The sequence below is a fragment of the Gorilla gorilla genome, chromosome 7, assembly GCF_029281585.2.
Source record: "Gorilla gorilla gorilla isolate KB3781 chromosome 7, NHGRI_mGorGor1-v2.1_pri, whole genome shotgun sequence".
Taxonomy (NCBI): domain Eukaryota; kingdom Metazoa; phylum Chordata; class Mammalia; order Primates; family Hominidae; genus Gorilla; species Gorilla gorilla.
Window position 1 is genome coordinate 118755766 of NC_073231.2, and position 24257 is coordinate 118780022.

Consider the following 24257-nt stretch of genomic DNA (forward strand, 5'->3'; position numbering starts at 1 on the left):
GCTAGCCCAGCTATTATTTTGAAACAAAGTGAGATTTTACTGTGGAGAAGCTAAATAAGGGAATCCTAACCGTAGTATATTTAAGTTTTCCAACTTTTTATGTGATCAGAATTAGTGGAAAGGCTATTAAGTCATCACAGATCTTCAAGATGCTTTTTGCTAGTAGCACATATTTTCAGCAAATATAGGAAATAAGTTTTTCTACATCACAGGGGAATTTTAAGAGATTTCATAAGTTTACTATGAACACAAAAAGTTATTCTATTTTAATAATTTTTCAACATTTCCTTTTATATAGGTAGCTTCTCCTCCAAAATTGCAATTACTGTGCTGATTTTATTAGCTTTTCATTTGTTCATCCTTGCATTAAGACATTACATTTCAGATTTTTTTCAGTGCTTGGTTTTTTAGTTTAGCGAAAGCGTTCATTACTAATATGGTTATTGCAGTCTTTTTTTCATTGGTTATTTGTTGTTTGGGCATGATGTAGCTCATTTTATCCCCATTAAATTTCAAATTTTTAGGCTTTTAAAATTATATTAACTAAAAGTTAAAGAGTTGTTTTCTTTTGTATTTTTCTCTCCCAAAATTTAGAATTGTTACTAATACATTTTAAGAATTAAAATATTTATTTCCCATTTGAAAACTCTCAAAAATATCTTGGTGTATAGCAGTTTCAACAATGACATTATAATCACCTTTATTTTTCTAAGGATACATTGTTTAAACTCAACATATTACAAGGGTGCACTTCATAATAAAAATGCATGAAGACAAATAATCTTTTACCTATATACAAAGGTAGATTTTAATGGTAAATAAAGCATAAAAGATCTGCAGAATCTAAATTACTTTGAAGCAGTTTTACGATCAATAACCATCGTTTTGGCACTGAACAAATTTGAAACCTGTCTTTTTAAAATATCCAAAACATAATGTGATAAAAATAATATTTCATTAGCAAGAGTTTATTAAAATTTTTAAAAATTATTATTGCTTGTGTGTTTCAGGAACTGAGACAAATTCTCAACATTCAAAGGTAAAGAAGAATATTGAACTAAAAATATCCTTAACAAGTTTCAATAGAGAAGCAGTCAATATACTTCAGAATATTTAGAATTTGCAACTGAAAGGAGTCCATACAATCCCTCATCAACTTACAAATAATCCCTCATCAACTTATAAATAAGTAAACTGATGTTCAGAAGATATTAAGCAAATGAGCAAGGTTATACTCCTAGAAAATGATGAGTTGGAAAGAAAATGTTCTCTTTGATATCTGCGGAGATTTTCCTGCTATGTACCAAAACTGAATCAAGAATTTGTTCATTATATCCATATTTTTATAATAATCTGAGAGCTAGCCAAAATGTATAGAATGTATTTCTAAACAATTGTTGGAAGGGCACCCTTGAAATGCAAAATTTCTAATTGTTCAGGGAGTTTTGAATTTAAGTGATCTATCTTCTACTAAGTTGTCTATAAATGCATCACTATTAATCTCCATCAAATAACATGTAAGTGATATCATTAAAACCTGTTAATTGTTAGAGCTTAGTAAGGCTTGTTTTCTAATCAAAATGGTTTAATAAAGCTTCAAACTATGGCTTTTAGAAAAAAAACCACTAAGAAATATGAATGTGTGATAAACTTCCATATCTACACCATCTGCCTATCTCCTTCACCATATGTCACTCTATTAATTGCTAATATCATCCTTATTATGCATCATTTCATCTGTAAGAATGTTCCACAAAACTAAGAAGGCATCAACAACTACAGAAAAACACCTGCTATATGCATTTCTGGCTGATAAATTTCAGCAGGTTCTGATATGCTCTTGGGCAAAATTTTCTAATTACTTTTGCATAACAGGAAGCCTACTAGAGCAACTTTCTGTGGTTGCAATGATCTTATTACTACCTTCTCAAACTGTTGGTTACAATTAATTAAATCTTCCTATAATATTTCTTAAACTATTATTTAGCAGCTACTGTATGTATAAAAATATGGGTGCAGTGGGTCACTGAGCTAAACACTGAGAAGAGGAATAATATATAAGAGGGAATTTGTAACATATGTAAAATAATTTTGAAAAAGTTAAGACCCTGAGCTTTTAATAAATATGAGTTAGTGAGGGTCGCAGCTCTTAGGTTTGACCAGTAGTTGTCTGTCATATAACCTGTACACCCATTTTTACATTGTTTATAAAGAAAGGAATTGAACATGATTTAGATTGTTTTATTCTATCAACAGTAATGGATGGGTAGACCACATTGATAACTGTCCTCTTTGGCAACAGCTGAAACAGATCCATTCAAAATTCGAACACTTTAGAGGCATTGATTATTTTGTTCTTTTTGAGGTGGTTTTTGTTGAAGAAGCAAGTCTACTGTCCATGAAATGATTAGGGAGCATTGTCAAACAAAATAAAATTAAATGCTATATTGTGTGGCAAAGAGAGTAATTGTAAAGTAATTTTGAAGATGAGGAGATAAGGGAATATTGAAATAGGAAAGAATTTTTGTAGGAGGTGAAAACTGAACAAGACCTGGAGAGGTTGGCTTGGTCATTCAGGAACAGGCTAGGCATATATGAATATCTAGGTGGCAATTCTGTTTATTATTGAGACATCGGGATAAACTTTTGGTACGAGTTAAAAAAAAGTTGCATAAAGGCAAATCATGGGTGATTTTGGAAATCAAAAGAGTTAACAATCGGCAACATCAGCAACTGCTGCAGCAACACCACACCCACGACCAACACATTGTCTCCATCCATAAAGCGAGACTTTAATGGGATTAGTCTGTCAGTAACAGGTGGGATAAATTGTACTCTAAATGAAAATAAAAGTGATAGTTGCCGTATTGGAATTGTAGAATAGTGACAATGGGAATGGAAGTTTAGGAGTGCTTCTAGACATATTTCAAACCAGGAGATACATAAGATAACCTCTCTAATTTTATCTCACTCTACATCCTTTCATATAACTGACCAAACTGATTCCCCAGATGTGTCAATTCACATTGTGATTGCCCATGATACATTCTCTACATTTGAAATGACTTTCACATCCATCTTCCTCTGCCTGTATCCACAATAATTTCCAAGTTCTGCCCACATATTATTTTCTCCATCTCAATGGCCATTTCCAAACATGGAAATAATCTTCCTCATCTGAATTTTGCAGAGGCTTGCACTAACTTGTAAACAAGTCTATTATATATTATCTAGTTTTGTGTTTACGCCTTATAAATCAATACAAAATAATAAAAATAACTTTATACTCTGTATCACATATGGTATATAATCTAGAATACCTACTCATGTTCATAAGTGTTGAATGAATAAAAATAAATTGATCAGTACAACAATAAATGAATAATAACAATTTCATCCTTTTTGAATAAAGAAATTAAAAGGTGATGTCATGATTTTTATGGTTGTTTTTAGTATTTTCCCATTTCATTGACTTCTTTTCTCATCCTCCCTTAATTACCCATTTCATTAATCCCATGAGTGGTTTTTGCCCTTGTAACTTAACGGACTTTGATTACTTGGTACCATCCTAATAAACAGATTAAAATTTGCCATTTTTTTCTTCAGTCTATTATTATTAACTATTTTAAATGTTTCCGCATTATCAAAATTATCAATGCTCAACCACATACTGTTTCTTTAAGTATCAGGAAGGTCTAAAATGAACATTCTACACATCTTCAACACATAAGGCTACTTTTTGCAAAAGCTCCAGCTTTTGGATATCTACTGCATATCCAACAAAGGAATAATTGTTTTCACCACTGTAAACTGGCAAATACTTTGTATACATAACCCATCTATGGAATAAGAATTGTCTCTGTTTGTGTAAAAAATATTAATATTAATTTATAAACTGCTCTTTTAATTCATAATTTGCTGTCTGTGTGAACTTTTAATCCCTTTAAAAATCACCATTTCTTGATTGCTCAACCATGCAATACACAGACAGAAGCTATGTTAATAATCTCTCAAAGGTGCAGTGCACTGATACTGCAATTTATGCTGTTGTCTGGAAAAAAGCATATTTATTCTGTCCAAGAACCCATGAGACATGAGAACTACTCTTTGTTCAGACTCACAGTAGTCATTTTAAAACTTCAATTACTATTTCAGATGTTCCCTCCATTACTGTTTCCACTACCACAGCCAGTAATTTCTAGCAACAAAATGGACTTTGTAAACCATACACATATGTGCCTTGCATGCAATGAGCAAATGCAGCTATGTCTAATATCTGCAAAATAAAATGTAAATGTAAATGAAATAATATCAACATATGAATCTTGAACATGTGCTTTCTTTATACTTCCTATATAATAATTGTTGAATATGAATATATGTTATATATATAACATATATGTTATATATATGTATCTTGCAATCTAAAAAGTCCAATCATACATTAATATTCAACAAATAGTTCTTGAAATTCAAGTCAGTACAGAGCTGCTCTTTGTGCCATGGGGTTTATAAAAAATAGCAATGTAATATAACACCTTATTTTTGCCTTTGAACAATTTACAATCATAAGTATGATTCATCTTTTTAATCAAAATGAGAGTCTTGAATGAAAAAAGATGCTACGTAGTCTCAATCTTACTTTATGTAGATCTTAAATTCCATGATCTGGCTATAACTTCTGGTGTGAGATTTTGTTCCTACATTAACATTAATCTCCTTTTCTCTGTCATCTATTTTCACATCCGTTTTTGCTAACAAAAATGCACATATCTAATTTATGTGACATTGAAGTAGGATATTTGAAACATATCATTTTGAAGCCATGATGTTCACTATATTGCTCTTTATGGCTATAATTTCATCTTGAGTGAAGGACACAAGAAATCAGCCTTGTGTAATCAGTAAAATAGAACATTTTACTGTTCTATTTACTGCCATGACATTCATGAAAGTAACCCTTACAAAATGTATTATTCATTATTCACTTTATAAGAAAATATGAGATACTGTATGCTTCTTTCTAAGCTATAAAAAAGTGTGCCTTTCTCGTATCATAGGAATACTTGAATTTTATAGACAATGTTTTTTGGGTGTAAACTGGTCAAGTTTCTTTATATGTTTGGCAGCTATACTATTTAAAGAGAAGAAGAGCTAGAGAGAACTCGAGTACAGAGACACAGAAAAATGCAAAAACACCATTATTAAAAATAATAACCACTAGAACAACAAACAAGCAATCAGAAATGCCAGTACGACATGATGAGGTGTTCATTTTCAAACACAGTTTTATAAAGTTTAGAAAGAAGGAGGCTTATTTAATTTATGTGGAAATAGCTCATCTGAGGAAAGGTGATGCATGTGCTAGCTAGGATAAAGGAGGAGGGAAAGATTAGTTTTCATGATTAACAGTTAAATTGACACTTAACAGTTTAATTAAAAAAGTTAATGTTTGTTCCTACAAGTGGTCACAAGCAGTTAAAGAAGAGAAAAAGGTAAGCAAGTGGAATAGATGGCAAAGAAACAGTCAGAAGGTGAAAAAGGAGTATAATAATATAGATATAACATCATTTAATTATATTCATATTTTTAAAGATTTATCTCAATGAGATAATAGTTGTTTCTATACTCTGTCACAAGTCAGTAACAGATATTTAAATTTGAGGTGTAGATTTTAATTCTACTGGCAGGAATTATTTGAAATCAGACTGACCTCAATGATATGGTTCTTGCAAACCTTGATGTTTATGTCTAATGATATTGGCATATCTGTTAGTTTTTTTAGTATTTAAAGATGATGACATTTACACTATGTGTAGTCAAATTGACTTATAATCAGGTGTTTTGCACTGTGAATTACTTATTAAAACTCAACTACAAAGTCAGATGATTTTAATACATTTGAACTCCCATGTTAAAAATAAAAAGGTACCCCAGTTGGTTGTGTTAGTGCCTTTCTTTATTTTCTAAGTAGCTGTACAAAATGTCACTTGCCTTTCATAATATTTTCTTCTATATTTAAAATTGTCCTCAATGAGTTTTGTCCAGTCAATATTTTGCCATATATATATACACACACACACACACACACACACACGCACATATACACATACTGGTATTTATATATATATGTACACACATATGCCACACACACACACACACGCACATACATATATATACCTCCAGTAATTCCAGATAAGATATATATATATGTATATCTTATGTATATATACACACATGCAGATAATATAAGATATATATTTATATCTTATTTGGAATTATTGATAATGTGACATATAAAGCCAGAGAACTAACTGGTTTGTTCTAGATTAAATTAACTAACTGTAGAACCTGTACTCTACCTTGACTGCTACCAAGTATTGTAGACACGGACACATAAGCAATTCAAATGGCAAACTATGCAAGTGGAGAAGAAATTACGGCTTTAAAATATCTGTATCATTGCCTATACAGACAGGGTAATTGTGATTTTCAAAAAATGCTGACAATGTTTCCAGAGTCTTGTATTACATACTTTATTCTTCAGTCTATGTTGTATGATTATTAATTGGAAATTCCTTGGGAACCTAATAGATTGATTCACATTTTGCAGATTTTCTATAAATATCAATAAATATATGAGCACAATCTTTCCTTGAAGATTATATTACAATTCAAAGACTTAATTGCAACTTAATTACAATGAAATAAAGGTTAAACTATTAAAATGTGTTCAGAGGGCATTATTATAAAACATTACCTTTACACACAGGCCTGTGATCACTCCAAGCAGCAAAAACTTCAGCTATCCGTTGACAGGTGATGCTCTTTGCACCCTGTAGGACATAATCTTCAGCACAAGAGAACTGCACAGTTGATCCAAGGCTAAAGTTAAATAAAAGAGAAAAAATATGATAAGAAAGATGCAACATAATAACTAGGCTTCACTTCTGCTGGCAATATCCAATAGGTCAAATGTGTACTATAGTGACAAAAAGTATTTTGGAAAACAAAATGTGAAAGTATGACTTGTAGAAATGTAAAGCTATCATCAAATTTAATCATCTTCTTAATAGATGTAGAATGAAGGTCAAATAATTCACTAAGTTTACCATGCTAAGTAGATGGTAAATGTGAATCAAAATGTGGCTATTCTGACTTGAATTCCAGTACAGTGCTTGTGTTCATACCATATTATGGTGTTTTTCTGGCATGTATTTACATGTGTATGTTTGTAGATGTGTCTCTACATGTGTATGCATTTACACATGCATTTGTGTCTATAAACATGCATTTAATGTATTTAGAGATGCAAAATTGTACTGATTGATTTTCATAAGGCATTTTTTCTAAAAATATTTTAAATTTTTGTAGGTGCATAGTGGGTGTATATATTTATGGGGTACCTAAGATGTTTTCATGAAGTCATGCAATATGAAATAATCAGGGAGAATGAGATATTTATCCCCCTCATGAATTTATCCTTTGTGTTACAAAAAATACCATTACATTCTTTTGGTTATTTTGAACTATATGATTAAGTTATTATTGACTATAGCTATCTTGTTATGCTATCAAATAGTAGGTCTTTTTCATTCTTTCTATTTCTTTTTTTACCCATTAACCATACCCCTCTCCCTCCTAGCTGCCCCCACACCCCCCACTAACCTTCCCAGCCTCTGGTAACCATTATTCTAATCTCTATATCCATGTTTAATTGTTTTGATTTTTAGATCCCTCAGATAAGTGAGAACATGTGATGTTTGTCTTTCTGTGCCTGGCTCAATTCGCTAACAATCTCCAGTTCCACCCACGTTGTTGCAAATGACAGGGCTCCATACATTTTATGGCTAAATAGTCCCTTAACATGGCATAAAAAGTCCTACATGTCATCTCTCACTCATTGTGACACCTGATCAACATCTCTAGAAGTTAATCCGTATAACCAAAGAGAGATTATATTTACAGTCTTCTTAGACCTCGTCATGACTTCAAGTTTTATTTAGACTACTCTTAGAGCTTGAGCAACCTTAAAAGTTTACATAACAGTCAATTATCTGCCTTTTCCTTCTTTCTCATTTCAATAAGCGAAAACTCCATTCTTCAAGTTGCTAAGGCCAAAAACCTTACAGTTATTCTTAACTCATCTTTTTGTCTTGCATTTCACAAGCACTCCATCAGGAAAATCCTGTCAGCAACACATTAGAAATCCAGAATCTAACATTTTTCAGCCCTACAGTGTTAATAGGAATCTGAGCCACAATTTCTCATTCATATGATTGCAATAGTCCTTCTTGCTATGGTGTTTGTTTTTCCTCTTTCTGTTCTTGCCTCCCTGCAATCTGTTCTTAAATAGTATCCAGAGCAAACTTTTTAAAGGTTAGTTCAAATCATATCACTTTTGTACTTTCAAATTTCCCATCCCTGTTTCACTCAGAATAAAGGGATCACCTGTTTCACTTATACTAAAGAGATTGCCCTTAAAATTGCCGATGTGATTTGGTCTCTGCTAATTTGCAGGATTAATTTCCTATGCTTTCTCCTTCCATCTCTGTTCTTTAGATTTATCGACTTCCTTGCTCTGGCTTGAAGATATTAAGCATGTGCCTCCCTCAGGGTCTTTACACTTGCTGTTATATCAATCTGGAAAACCATTTCTTCAGAAGCCCTGTATCTCCCATTCTCAATTGTTCTGGTTTCTCCTCGCATGATATTTTATCCATAAGGCCCTCCCTTACTGCTCTCTGTAAAACAGCTACGCCTATTCCATTGTCTTCTTCCATGTTATTTCCTATATACTATCTAATACACTGTTTATTTGTCTCCCTGCTTCCACTAAGAAAACCTCAAGTCTCTTATTTATTTTGTTTCCCAACATGTCAAACATTTCCAAAAGTATTGTAAGTTTATGTATAGATTTTAAAGAGTGATTAAATCTATCTTTTGCAGATTTATTGGTTGCTAACATATAAGACTGTCTAATGCACTCAGATATGTCCTTATCCCTATAACTGGAAAAATATTCTTTGTCAGGATACTCTCTCAAGGTTAATTAAATTTTTATAATCCATGGCACCCACTATTTCCAATTGCCTGCTGCATTTGCTGTGTTCAAGAAAGAGCAAGAAAAATACTAATGTGATTGGAGCACAGAAAATAAAGAGAGGGGTATGTGAAATTAAGTCAAGGAAGTAATTAGGGATTGTGGTTAGATTGGTTACAACTTTGTAGGCCATGATAAGGATTTTGACCCTCATTCTGAGAGAATTGGGCATTTGTTACAGGGGTTTAAGACAAGTGAACACTATGCTTTAAAATGAACTCATTGGTTTCTGAGTGAAGGATACAATTTAAGCGGCCAAAGATAGAAGCAAACAGTTTAGTTAACAAGCTGTCACGGAAATCCGAGTTTTCATGGAGATGTTATGATGGCAACAAGTATTAGAAAAGTAGTAGCTACAAGCTAATGATGGTAAAAACTTTAGGGGATGGAGGAACAAGGCCCAGTATAGGGCCTGGCCCATAGGATTCATTTAATTACTATTTTCTCACTAACATAATAAATTAATGATCTATCATGGTTACCATGTTCGTCACAGATAATTATGATATTCTAGTTCTAACCAGGCTCTTCTTGCTAAAAGTAATAAATGACATCTTGTTTAAGTGATAGGAGTTTGAGCATGTTTCTTTTGATTATAGAAAATTAATTCACTTAGCTTGGAGACAGGAAATTGATAATAATAATAATTATAATTATTATAAAATAATAAATGTAACTGTTTTGCTACTATACTAAAGATTACCAGTAATGGTCTCTGAAGCTTCTATACTTATTTTTCCCCTACAGATTAGCCATCTCAACATGTTCTTCTCCCCTTAATACACTTGGAAAAGTAGTTTAGAGTAGTGGTGAACAGTTTAAGCTAGAGAATCACAGGTATCTCCTTTCAAATACTAACTCTGCCCTAAACTTCAGCTTTCTCATCTGTTGTGATAAAGTAATGAAATATTATTTATAAACTACACAGTGTCTATCACATATCAAGCACTCAGTTATTTCCCTCAGTTAGATTAAAATGAAGTCCTCATAGTCTAGGGGTTCTTGTCTTTTAAAGTCATTTTGAGTATCTCTGTATTCCTCCATTTGTCCCAACTTTAAAATTTCATGTCATAATTATATTTAAGTTCTGGTGGGGGAAATTTATTTTTGTCCATTTATAAAGTTTATATTCTCACATCCCATATCTCCCTAACATGAACCTTATGTTCCAAATACCATTAACTGTAATTTACGTTTTCTCATACCTTTGGTCTTTCTACAATGTCTACTCTGCCAGGAATTCTCATTTTCCTCATTTAGCTTAATTATTATTAAGATTTGATTTTAATTTTAGGTTACACATGAAGCTCTTATTAATTTATCCATTAAGAATTAAATATTTTCCTCTGGGAGGCCAAGGAGGGAGGATTATGAGGTCAGGAGATCGAGACCATCCTGGCTAACACGGTGAGACCCCGTCTCTACTAAAAATAAAAATAAAAATAAAAATAAAAAAATTAGCCCAGCGTGTTGGCGGGCACCTGTAGTCCCAGCTACTGGGGAGGCTGAGGCAGGAGAATGGCGTGAACCCGGGAAGTGGAGCTTGCAGTGAGCTGAGATCACGCTACTGCACTCGACAGAGGGAGACGCCATCTCAAAAAAAAAAAAAAATTAAATATTTTCATCTCTTTGTGCATTGCTTTCCCATACCTCAGTAGAACAATTGCTACAATTATTTAGGGGCTTAAGTTAAGATGCAGCAGTAAGAGAGAGAAATAGTGTAAAGATAAAGAAGGTAGGAAGAAAGGAGCCTTCTCACCTAGATGAGAGGACCATTTTCTACCTTACTATTTTATCTTAAGTTAGCTTATAAGATGCCATCTAAATGCATCATATATGACATTTTGGCCACATGGCCCATGGATGTCCTCTGATTTAGATTTTCTAGGTCTGCTCCTGTTTATGCTGCAGGAGGAGAGGGAATGGGATATTTTAAAATGCGGATTTAGAACCCAAACTGCCAAGATGGCAAATATTTCTAATTACTCATTTGTATTGTATAAGCCATTAATTTCTTCCCCACTAATGAAGAAAATCATCTATATTGGGCATTTGCAAACATCTCCATCCAGGATCACAGCTACACTTCAACATATTCTAGACCAAAAATATAAAAGTGCAAAACAACACAGAGAGGACAGAAGTCAATGAAATAAGCAGCCTTTCCAGTAAAATCCAGGCTCAATCATCAGGAAATGGATATCTTAAACAAATGCACTGTGCTTTCATTGTATTAACTGTTTTAATATTTGAGTCAAACGTGAGAAAAACTTACACTCTCATTAAATATGTGTGTGTGTGTGTGTGTGTGTGTGAGCGTGTGTGTGTTTGTGTGTATGCATTCCTAGGAAAGTATTCAGTTACCATGAAATGACAAGGAGGACAAGCTGTATCCACTGAAATTCATCTGTCACCACAGAAGAGATGTCTGCCCTACCCAGCCAAATAAAACTTTCCACTTTAATAAGTTATTCATTCTGATACAACATTTCAAAACAAATGGCTGAGCACATTTTTAATTTGAAAGTACCAAGTCATAAGGCAAATGATACATAATGATATTGTTTGAAAAACTAGAGTTGACCTTCTCATGATTATGCTGGTCAATGTTTAAGTGCTGTCATCTTTTTAAAAATGATACTTATTTTGCAAAAACACCCTATAATATCAAAGCTGTCAGTAAGAGAAGATATGAGGTTTTTCCAAATACACAAATTTTACCTATGTTGGCCCAAGATAGTGAATCTATAATTTTATTTACAATCAAATAGACAGGATATGAACAAATACAGAAATATGGAAGGACAGATAATAGTGCTTGGGTCATAGAAGAGGATCTAAAAAAAAAAGCAAAGGAGGAATGAATCTTGACAGCATTACATCAAGAGTAAATTTGTCTGCACTTTTGTTGTTATTATTTTTTGGTCTATTTAAAAAGGTCTAGACAATTTCCTGACAGATGCAGAAATTTAACACTAAGTAGCAGATGCATATTTTTCAAAATTATCACTGTACAAATAGAAATTATTCAGGCATGACAGATGATCTAAAAATTAAAGTATCTGCAAACCATTTCTGTAGCAAAAAAATCAAAACACTAAACGTGAAGAAAATAACTATTACCAAAATGACCACAATAATGCTGATTTAATATCTTTAAAAGTCTAATTATTCTCTAAATGTCTTTAAACTAGCAATTTCAAAAATGAGTAATTGCACATTAGAATATCTAAGGTTATTTTACAATATGAGATTTTCTGTTTTAAAATTGTACAAGTACGTATTGCAGAAATTTTGAAAATTAAGATTAGTAAAAAAAAAAAGTGAAAACCACTTAAGCTCTACACTGTTAAAGGTACTTTTGAGTCTAATTCCAAAATTGTAGTTCTTCTCAAATTCTAATTATTTCTTTCTTCTTTCCTTCCTGTAAAATTGGAGCAAGTGAAGCTCCTTATAGAGGGGTCATTCCTCCAACTAGTTTGGGATTCAATCCACCCCGCCTTGTCATTACTTGTACTATTAATTATTCCTTCTTTCTCTTGAATATTCAACTCTCATTTTAAGCTGGTAGTAAAAGTGATGGTATTAATCTGTTTATTTGTAAGTCATAAAAATTAAATGTTAATAAACTCTATCCAAAGGGATGATAAATTACTTTACTTTCAAAATATTTTGTTTCTGACTCTAAGTTACATTGATAAGCTTTGTTAGATATTACAAAGTATTTCATCTCATACCAAAACTTTTCTTCAAAATATAATGAATACCATTTTTTATACCTATTGCCTATTTCATTGACCTTATAAAATTAATGTCATTCTTTTGCAGAAATAATGTCATCCAAACCAAGACTATGTCTGATACAAAGAGAATTCAATTCAGCATTCACAAACTTTCGTATTTCTTTACACTGTTGGTTATAATCAGTCTGGATATTGTTACTAGGTTCTTGCTTTGTGGAATGCTCAAGGTCACTCACTACCTCATTCAATATTTATGCCAACTACTGCCCTATTTAATAACCCCAAGCTTGGTCATTTGTGTACAATTTCAAGTATACTAGAAAGATAATAATGCTACCTGTCTTTGCCCCTCCAATACTCAGCTTCAGATAAATTCTATCACTAGGAGTACATCCTTCTTCTTGTAGATTTACTTCCTCTACTTATATACTTCTATGAAACATAACACAGTATACTCAAAAATAGTGTAATTCCAAAAGAAGCAATATTCTGGAAAAAGAAAAAATCCCAAAAGAAATACATTGTTCAGAGAGAAACGCAAAAGCCCTAGGCAAGTGCATTAGTTAATACAGATTTTCATATGACAACAGCTAGTTAAATAGCTAACCAAGCTAAAAGCAAATGTCACAGAAAAAGTTATAATTTCAAACCTTCAAGAGAAAGCATACTGATTATTATCATAGAGTCCTTTTCGTTAACCTCCAAAATTAACTGTGGTGAACTCCTCAGAATCCTCAAAAATCCTTGCTATAATACCCAATAAGATTTCAAGATTGTGATGTTCCCCTTCCTGTGTCCATGTGATCTCATTGTTCAATTCCCACCTATGAGTGAGAATATGCGGTGCTTGGTTTTTTGTTCTTGCGATAGTTTACTGAGAATGATGATTTCCAGTTTCATCCATGTCCCTACAAAGGACATGAACTCATCATTTTTTATGGCTGCATAGTATTCCATGGTGTATATGTGCCACATTTTCTTAATCCAGTCTATCATTGTTGGACATTTGGGTTGGTTCCAAGTCTTTGCTATTGTGAATAGTGCCGCAATAAACATACGTGTGCATGTATCTTTATAGCAGCATGATTTATGGTCCTTTGGGTATATACCCAGTAATGGGATGGCTGGGTCAAATGGTATTTCTAGTTCTAGATCCCTGAGGAATCGCCACACTGACTTCCACAATGGTTGAACTAGTTTACAGTCCCACCAACAGTGTAAAAGTGTTCCTATTTCTCCACATCCTCTCCAGCACCTGTTGTTTCCTGACTTTTTAATGATTGCCATTCTAACTGGTGTGAGATGGTATCTCACTGTGGTTTTGATTTGCATTTCTCTTATGGCCAGTGATGGTGAGCATTTTTTCATGTGTTTTTTGGCTGCACAAATGTCTTCTTTTGAGAAGTGTCTGTTCATGTCCTTCGCCCACTTTTTGATGGGGTTGTTTTTTTCTTGTAAATTTGTTTGAGTTCATTGTAGATTCTGGATATTAGCCCTTTGTCAGATGAGTAGGTTGCGAAAATTTTCTCCCATGGGGTGAGGGGGTGGGGAGGGATAGCATTGGGAGATATACCTAATGCTAGATGACGAGTTAGTGGGTGCAGCACACCAGCATGGCGCATGTACGTGTATGTAACTAACCTGCACCATGTGCACATGTACCCTAAAACTTAAAGCATAATAAAAAAAATAAAAAAAAAAGATTTCAAGATTTTAAATTTAGTACAACTATTAAAAATGTGAGGGCTGAAGATTTTATTTTTATTTTGATAATTCTTTTTATAGAGACTAAGAGATAAATACTTGTCACTATATGATGTTTTTATTCTGCTTTGCTTTATCTCTTATATATAACACTCACTAGGTCAGATTTTGTGTCTTAATTAAACAATTTTTAATAGATCTTCAATTCTACATAAGCACAATATTTTTACATAACAAGTGAAGTATGGTACAGATCCATAACTGTGTTGTAAAGTAAGAAAAGGCACATAGTAGGATAATGATATACTTTGATAGATAAAAGGCAATAAAATAAAGTGCTTTTGAAGGTTACTAGTAGAATGCGTTAGAAAGTAACATGAAAATGTTCAGAAAAATTACAATATACATACACTTAAGTGGCAAAATATAATCTAATTAAAAGCTTAAATAATTTTTTTTCTGTGACAGAAATGTTTTTAAGACATGAGTTAAAATCATTTGAATATAATAAAGCTTTCAAATAGTATTAAATGAAGATCTATGTTTGGGATCATTTTTGTTGGTATGATCATAGGAAAGAAAGCAGTTAAGATTATAAAGTAGAACCTGGTTATACAATCCCTTCAAATGAAAAAGTAAAATAAAACTAGTGTGAGAGCTAATAAAGGAAATAATTTAATGCTATATTGTTTAGGTTGGTAAGCTTCCTAATGATTTCCACAACATGCTATTTTGAAGTTCACATGTAGGCATATTCATACAATACGCCTCTTTAAGCCATAAGGCAAGGTTAACATCTCATTCTTGTGACATTAACTTTAACTGTTCCCATTGCTATATCACTCCCTGTGTTCTCATCCCTATACTACTATTAGACAGCAATAAACTAAATAATGTAATGAGGATAAACCTATTTGTATCTAATTTTTCCAGGCTTATATTATATTAAACTTTGATCTCTTAATAGTGGCAACACATTAATTATATTTTAAAAAGCCCCAGAAGACTGTGGCCCTATATTTAAGAACAGCTGTCAGAGAGAAATAAACCAGTTGAAGTAGAGGTTTAAATAGTTAAAGTCAAATCCACCTCAGAGTAGGGAAACATTATAGAGGCATAGATGAACTGAGCTTTGTGATGCACAATGTTACAAATTATCCAAAATGATCAAGTTTATTTTTAATCCTAATATAAATCATTAAAAGAATATTAAAAATTTATATTTGAATAGAGCATTCTAGTTTACAAACTACTTTCCTCTATAAAATCCCATTTGATCTACTCTTGACGTTTTTACCAGTTAATGTCATAGAAATTTGCAAGAGTAACCCACAAGGTACTTTGTGAATGATATTTAAAGTGCGAAGACCGATGTGCATAGCAACTACCTCACTGTCTGTGAACTGTTCAATCTTTTATACATTGGAAGGACCAGTTAGAGTAAACACTGACTACCTATGTTTAATATTTACCCCTTGAATCCTATATGGAGGTGCTGACAAGGAATAATAAATTATTGCATATGTCAGTAATGTAAATTTAGAATATTAAGTTGCTATTGCCATATTAAGCCTATAATATAAAATCAACTTTTCCACATTCAATTTATCAGTATTATAGTCCACTGAGAAAAATTTTGAGTAGAATAAATTAGGTTACCTTTAGATGAGTTACAGCTGTCATATTCCATGAATCAATTAGCTTTTTATTAAAATAAATCTGCCAAAGCAAACATACCTTAAATACTTCATCATTTTTTTTATGTTGCTGTGCCTCTTTCATGAATAAAATGTGAACTTAGAAGGTATGGGTATTTTGTTTTTAAATCATTTTCATTTAACATAGTGACTATGCTATAAAGCACTTCCTCTAATCATAAAGATTAAACTATCCTGATTTAAACAACTTTGGAATTAATGTCTCTTCTTGCATTAGAAATGCCTTTCCAACACTCTCTTCAATAAATGGTGCTGGGAAAACTGGATATCCATTACAGAGGAATGAAACTAGACCTTTATTTCTCACCATATAAAAAATCAACTCAAAATTGATTAAAGACTTAAATGTAAAATCCGAAACTACAAAACGACTAAAAAAAAAAAAACTTAAGGAAAATGTTCTAGGGAACTTGTCTAGGAAAAGATTGTATGGTTAAAACTTCAAAATCACAGGAAACAAAAAGAAAAATAGACAAATGGGACTACAGTAAACCAGAAAGCTTTCACACAGCAAAGGAAAAATCAACAAAGTAAAAAGACAACCTGTTGAATAGAAGAAAATATTTACAAATTACTCCTCTGACAAGGGAGTAATATTCTGAATTTAAAAGGAAATCAAACAACTCAATAGCAAAAATATAAATAATCCCATAAAAGTGGACAAAGGGTCTGAACTGACATTTCTTAAAGGAAGACATACAAATGGCAAACACGTATATGAAAAATGTTCAACATCACTAATCATCAGAGAAATGCAAATCAAAACCATAATGAGATATCATCTTACCACAGTTAGAAGGGCTATTACCATAAAGACCTAAAGTAACAAATGCTGGTGAGGATGCAGAGGAAAGGTAACTCTTACACACTGTTGGTGGAGAGGTAAATTAGTACAGTCATTATGGGGGGCAGTATGAAGAGTTCTCAAAAAACTAAAAGTAGAACTACCATAAGAACCAGCAATCCCACCACTGGGTATTCATCCAAAGGAAAGGAAATCAGTCCTTTGGGATATCTGCATTCCCATGTTTATTGCAACACTATTCACAATAGCTGACATATGAAATCAATCTAAGTGTCTATCAGCAGATGAATGGACAAATGTAGTGTGCATACACAATGGAATACTATTCAATCACAAAATGAATGAAATCCTATCATATGCAGCAACATGGACGGAACTTCAGATCACATTATTAAGTAAAATAAGCCAGGCACAGAAAGACAAAATATCACAAATTTTTATGCATATGTGCAAGCTAAAAATGTTCATCTCATAGACATAGAAAATAGAAAGATAGTATTTTTAGTAGAGATGGGGTTTCACCATGTTAGCCAGGGTGGTCTCAATCTCCTGACCTCATGATCCGCCTGCCTTGGCCTCCCAAAGTGCTGGGATTGCAGGCTACTTGGGAGGCTGAGGCAGGAGAATGGCATGAACCCAGAAGGCGGAGCTCGCAGTGAGCCGAGATTGTGCCACTGCACTCCAGCCTGGGAGACAGAGCGAGAAAAAAAAAAGGAAAAAAGAAAAATAGTTACCAGAGGCTGGGAAGGGTGTGCAGTGTGTGTGTACATGGGAGGGGGTACAAAGAGAGGTTGGTTAATGGATACCTACAGTTAGATAGAAGGAATAATTTCAGTATTTGATAGCACAGTAGGGTGACTATGGTTAACAAGATATTGTATATTTGCATTTCAACACAGCTATAAAAGAAGATTTAAAATGTTTCTAAGAGAAAGAAATGGTAAATGTTCAAGGTGATGGCTATCCAAAATACCCTGATTTGATCATTACACATTCTATGCATGTATCAAAATATCATATGTTCCCCATAAACATGTACAAATATTACACATCAATAAAATATATAAAAAGTATTTCTGGTAAAAACAAAAATAAAAATAAGAAATAGTGCTCTACTAAATGTTAGGCAAATTTAGTATCAGTTTTATAAAATCAAATCGTGGATTGGGGAGTTGGGAGTAACTGCAAGATGACCTCTGAGATTTTTTTTTCCAGCTATAAAATTCAAGAAGTCTCTAAGAATAGATATGGTGCTAAAATACAAATAGATAGCTGTATAAGATATTATCAAGTGGTGTATAATGATAAAAATATCTCTATTATTCAGAATAATAGATTCTCTTAACTCTAAAAGAAAATTAAGCCCCAAGCATTCTATAATGGTATGAAATAGAATAGTTCAAATTTTTTACCAGTTTGTAATATGAGCTGGTTTAAAATGTTACAAATTTTACACCAAATTGTAATATCAGTTCTGCGAAGTATTACAATATACCTTACCATGATTGTTAGAAAAGACATGGTCTTATATTTGCTGTCTTTCCACCATCTCTTCACCATCTCTCCACCAAGTCCTAGGCCAGCTGGAGCCCATAATGCATTAAACAGTGGAAATAGCAATGGAGTGCATCACACTCTGATACTCTGAATCATAGATCAGAGAAGGGTCCTATATAACGATTTCTGAATAAGTCACAGTGAATGTGTAAACTGCTACCTTAAAGTTACTATTTATATTTGAGGAATTAAAATTAGAATGACAAGAAATCTCATTATTTTACATTAAAAATAATTCGACATTTTTTTTATGGTCAAATTAGAACCCAGTATGTTAGACTTAGCAAGTTCCAAAAGCCTGAGCTAGTGAGGGGGTAAAGACAGTTTTGCCGTGGGAATAGAAAGTTTACAAACTTTCTATTTCTAAGGGGAATCTAAAAAATACCACTAGCATCTAGTTGAGGAGAGCAGGCCCCACAGGTTGCAGACAGGCATACAGAAGTACACTAAAGGTCTGGGAAGATCAGCAACAACCTTTTATGAGTCACTGGGATATGAGCTAAGACTGTAAACTCTTGAAGGGAAAAATTACATCATATTCGTCGTTTTATCTAGGGTTTAGCCCAATGTCTGCAGTGGGTACACAGTGGGTATTGGCTGAGTACATGAGTGCAAAGAAGAACACACTAGGATAAGGCATACTAGTTTAAATGCAGTCATGATGCAGAGCCTGGAAAGCTTTGTGGATGTTACACATTGTAATTACAAATATCATGTTGTTTTCCTGGACTCTGACAGTGGATGGAGAAGTAGCTGGTTCCTGCAACAAGTCTTAATAAAATTCAAAATAACAGTACCAGCATCTATTTTTTTATGGCATATTTTGCCCTCTATTCCTTACTGGCTAAAATTACAGTTCCCAAAGCATGTTGAGCTTTTTGGGTTGCTGAATAGAACATATAGGTTGCTACAGTATACTTTAAATTTTTGAAGGAAACACAGATATCCATCATGAATTGTGCAAACTACTAGCTTGAAGTAATTCAGTTTCAATATTATACAATTATTAATATATTCCTTTCAATGACATTGATGATGCTGGATTTTCAGTGGCTGCTCTGATGAAAAGCAAATATCACACCATTTTGCTGTGGAGCATAAAATGAGGGTGGTAACATAAAATCTGAGTCCAAGGTTTGAGAAATTGTGCAGCGCACAATGCTAAGTTTTTAGAACATAAATTCATAAGTTGCTTAGCCACAGCTACCAAACAGAAGTGTTAGGTATTTCTTTGGGCCTGGGAGCCTGGAAAAAAAAATTACTAAGACACTCAGGACACTGTGATGCAAAAATATTTGGGAACTTCTTGTGCTAAAACTTTGCACGTCACTCTGTGAATCTAGATGTACAGTGTGCAAATGTTTTCTTCCATTCTGTAGGCTGTCCCTTCATTACTGTTTCCTTTTCTGTGCAAAAGTTTTTATTTTGTGTAACCCTTTTTCTGATTTTGTTTTTTTGCCTGTGCTTTTGGGGTCATATCAAAAAATCATTGCCCAGACCAATGTCAGGAAGCTTATTTTCTAGGTTGTTTATAGTAGTTACATAGCTTTGGGCCTTACGTTAAATACCTAAATTTATTTTGAGTTGATTTTTGATGTGAGATAAGGGTCTAGTTTCATTCTTCCACACATGAATATCCAATTTTTCTGACACCATTTATTGAAGAAAGTGTCCTTTTCTTATGGCGTGTTCTTGGCACATTTGGTGAAAATCAATTGGCTTTAAATGCATGAGTTTTTGCTGGCTTCTCTATTCTGTTCCATTGGTCTCTCCTTGTTTTAATGCCAATACTATGCTGTTTTGGATACTATAGTTTTGTAGTATATTCTGAAGTCAGACGGTATGATAGTTCCAGATTTGTTCTTTTGCTAAAAATTGCTTTGGCTATTTGAAATCTATTGTGCTTTCATGTGAATTTTAAGGTTTTTATTTTATTTTTGTATTTCTGTAGAGAATGTCATTGGTATTTTGTTTGAGAATGCACTGAATCTGTAGATTGCTATGGTTAGTATAGACACTTTTTTCATGAGCATGGGATATGTTTCTATTTATTTGTAACTTATTTAGTTTCTTTCATCAATATTTTATAGTTTTCAGTGTAGAAATCTCTCACCTTTTTTGTTAAATTTAGATATGTTTCAAAAACAGAAAAGATGCCATAATGACTGGATTAGAGTGGGAAATAAGAAGAATGATCCAAAATGAGCTCAATTATGAAAAAAAAAAACAGGTTGTATGGGGATTTTTTTAAAGTATCAATTTATTCTAACTGCAAGGGGGAAGTCATTGAAGAATTTTAAGCAGAAAAGTGACGTGATTTGATATAGTTTTTAAAATATTGCTCCGTTTTGTGGTGAATGTATTACAGATGACAACAGCAGTAGAAGAGAGATGGTTTAGGATGTTTGAATGGTCTAAGTGAGAGATGATAGTGGCTTGCATTAGGAAGGTTTTAATTGAAATGGAGAATATTGGATATTTTTAGAATATGCCTTGGAATAAAATCTCAAGTACAGGTAGAACTTCTTGATGGATTCAATATGGAGAGGTGCAACTAAGAGTAGTTACTAGTTTTACAAAGACTTTTATGAAAAAAATGCTAATATAGTCTGTTGTCACAGACTTCCTCGCTTCTGCTATTTCCACATTTAGTTTAACAGTGACTTTATATTTCCCTTCTTTCTTCTACCCCAAGTCTCTTGCCTCTGTCTTATTTTATCTATCTTGCTTACCCTCAAAATATTCTCATTACTTGGACATCTCTTCTCCTTGTGTCTCATTCCCTAATTTCCTTCTCTTATTCCCATTTTACTTCTGTACCTATGATCCATGTCATTATATTAAATAATTAAAATCATATTGCTTCTTCACTTTGTCCAAGTCACAGCATTTACAACATAATAAGGATATTTTCTTTCGCAAAATTTACATATACATAATAAAGCTGAAGGTCACTCCTATGGAAACTTACAGAATATTAAACAGACTAATAATTCAAATTTTGCAAGGAAGGGTCTGACTAATTTGACTTTTTGAATTTGCATATAGGTTTTCTTTATCTTTAATCGTCACACTAGAAGGAAGCCTTAGTATTCCTTTTTCCTATAACTTTTTTTCAAAAACACCCTTGTAATTAAAAATGTGTGGCATAAAATGTATTCAATGATCTCACTTTTATAGAACTGAAATTACTCTTGGTATACCCAAAATATTCTAACACTACTCAGGCAGAAATACTCAGTTTATCTAGAAATACTTTAATTCATCAAAATTATTCCCAAAATATACTCACACTACCCAGCCAGAAATAATTGGCTTATCTATAAATATTTGTATTGATCAAAATTATTTCCTAAATACATCAATATATTTCTAAATAGGTACATTTAAACTTTACTTCAATAAAATATTACCATAATTTAAATTACCTGTAGCCTCAATTGTTACTTTTTATTTTTATTATTTTTTACATTAACATTGCAATTACAGCTTGTTTTCTCCCTCCAGCAATGAGGAGACCATGAGGGTAAAGTAGACAATCTATAGAGTGTAGAAAATGTGATAAGGTGTGCACAGGGTATTAGGCTTTGTTATTCATGTTATCTTCTTTTAAGTTTGCCTATCCAACTTGAGTATTTTTATAAGCCATATATTTTAAATGTCCTATCAGTTTAGATAACATAGCTGGAGGAGATTTCAAAAAGCTAGTCCTACTCTTTCTTCTATATATTTACACAACTTGAAATATTTCTTTTTGTAAGAGCTAGTTTTTATATGGTAATAATGTACTGACAGTTTTGAGTCACAAGAAACAAAAGAACAGTTATGCTTTTATTACTCTTTGTTTTTGGACCTAGGTAATAATGTCTTTTTTTTTTTTTTTTGAGACAGAGTCTCTCTCTGTCGCCTAATTTGGAGTGCAGTGGCACGATCTTGGCTCACTGCAACCTCCGCCTCCTGGGCTCAAGCGATTATCCTGCCTCAGCCTCCCAAGTGGTTGGGATTACAGGTGCCCACCACCACTCCTGGCTAACTTTTGTATTTTTAGTAGAGACAGGGATTCGCCATGTTGGCCAGACTGGTCTTGAACTCCTGACCTCAGGTGATCCGCCAGCCTCAGCCTCCCACAGTACTAGGATCACAGGCATGAGTTACTGCCCCCGGCAGGTAATATGTCTTTTAAGGTGCCATCCCAAAGAGGCCAGAAACACCTCGTCATACAGAGAACAGTAGGATAAATAGTAATTGCAAAGACCAATGCAATTACTACTTATCTAACGGTTACTGTTTCTGTATTGTCTGCATAACACAAGAAGAAGATGACAGTGCAAGTTTACTCAAATTCAAAGCAGCAAGTGATTCTTAAGCATCTAAACATTTTTTGGAGATAGATGATTAAAAAAAGATAGCATCAGCATTCAAAAATAGAATAAATACTGAACAGAAAGATAAAAGAAGCACACAAGTAAATTTTATTCAAGTCAAATGAGTTGTGAAAGTTGATCGTATGAATTGGTTCATTCTTGCCATACCCAACTAAAACAGTCGAGAAGCCAGGGGGGAAAAGCACTCAGAATATATAACATTGCTCTAGAAATGTCATTCTCTGCAAGTCAGGCTGCTGGAACTGCCTGTTGTAATCTGAGACCAGTTTTATCTATAAGTGCTGAAATAAGTTGCTGCAACATAAGGACGAATTTTGCCAACCACCATCACTCACCAATGGGAGCTTGCCAGCTCCCCAGAACTTTATTAATGCCCATGAACTTTCTCAAAGAACAATATGTAACATTTCTCCTTTAATGAAACCTGCAACTTTCTCTTTATTCTTCCAACATACCAAAGACCACCTGGTCTGACTGTATACCTCGAATTGTGATTCTTTCTTCTCAAATAAAATGTTAAATTTAGAGATTTGTCTCTACATTTTTATTTTAACTTTAACAGAGCCAAGAGAGCATTGATAAAAGTTATAAGAAACCAAGGCAGATGAAGGAAATTCATTTGAAGGATAGGTTTCTTATAGGTAAAGATTGGCAGAATCTTATTTTAGGAAGCAAGAGTAGCACGTGCAATATTACACAGCTGATTAAGGGTGGAGGCATTTGGAAGGACAATTTGTATTAAGCAACTAGTAAGTTAGAGGAAATGGTAGTTTTTACTTTTACATTGATTTTTTAAAATACACACCACACGACTGAAGTGAAATATTTTTCGGTAAGAGGCAAGTGTGGCATTCTGTAATGAAATATGACAAAAGTGGAAAGATAATGCCAGAAAGTTAGGTTTCCACTACATTGAGGAAGAATTTAAATGCTAGAATGCAAATATATAAGCAAGGGGGAAAAAGGATCAAATTGCAAGCCATACTCCCTGGGTACAAGGCCTGTCTTTATTACTGCTAAGTATAGGAACTTCTGGTATGTGAGTTTACTCATTAGTAAAATAGAAATATTGAAACCTACAGTGTGTTAATACATTTAAAAAATAATGGTGTGAAAGTGCTTTTGAGTTAAAATATGATATATGTATGTACATGATAACTGATATTATATCACCTCTTAATTCAATAGGTATGGGAAAAAACAAGTTTTTGATCAAGGAGTATTATTGCAATATTTAAAAGT

General features: G+C 33.0%; 1 protein-coding gene across 3 annotated transcripts in view; it reads right to left on the bottom strand.

Annotated features, from left to right (window-relative positions):
* Positions 1-24257, bottom strand: part of CSMD3 (CUB and Sushi multiple domains 3) — a 1204746-nt gene that overhangs the window by 682497 nt on the left and 497992 nt on the right. For all 3 annotated transcript variants that reach the window (XM_019032923.3, XM_031014090.3, XM_019032924.3), the window contains one exon: positions 6761-6885. In XM_019032923.3, coding sequence (XP_018888468.2) covers positions 6761-6885 — 125 coding nt within the window. The remainder of the gene's footprint in view (positions 1-6760; positions 6886-24257) is intronic.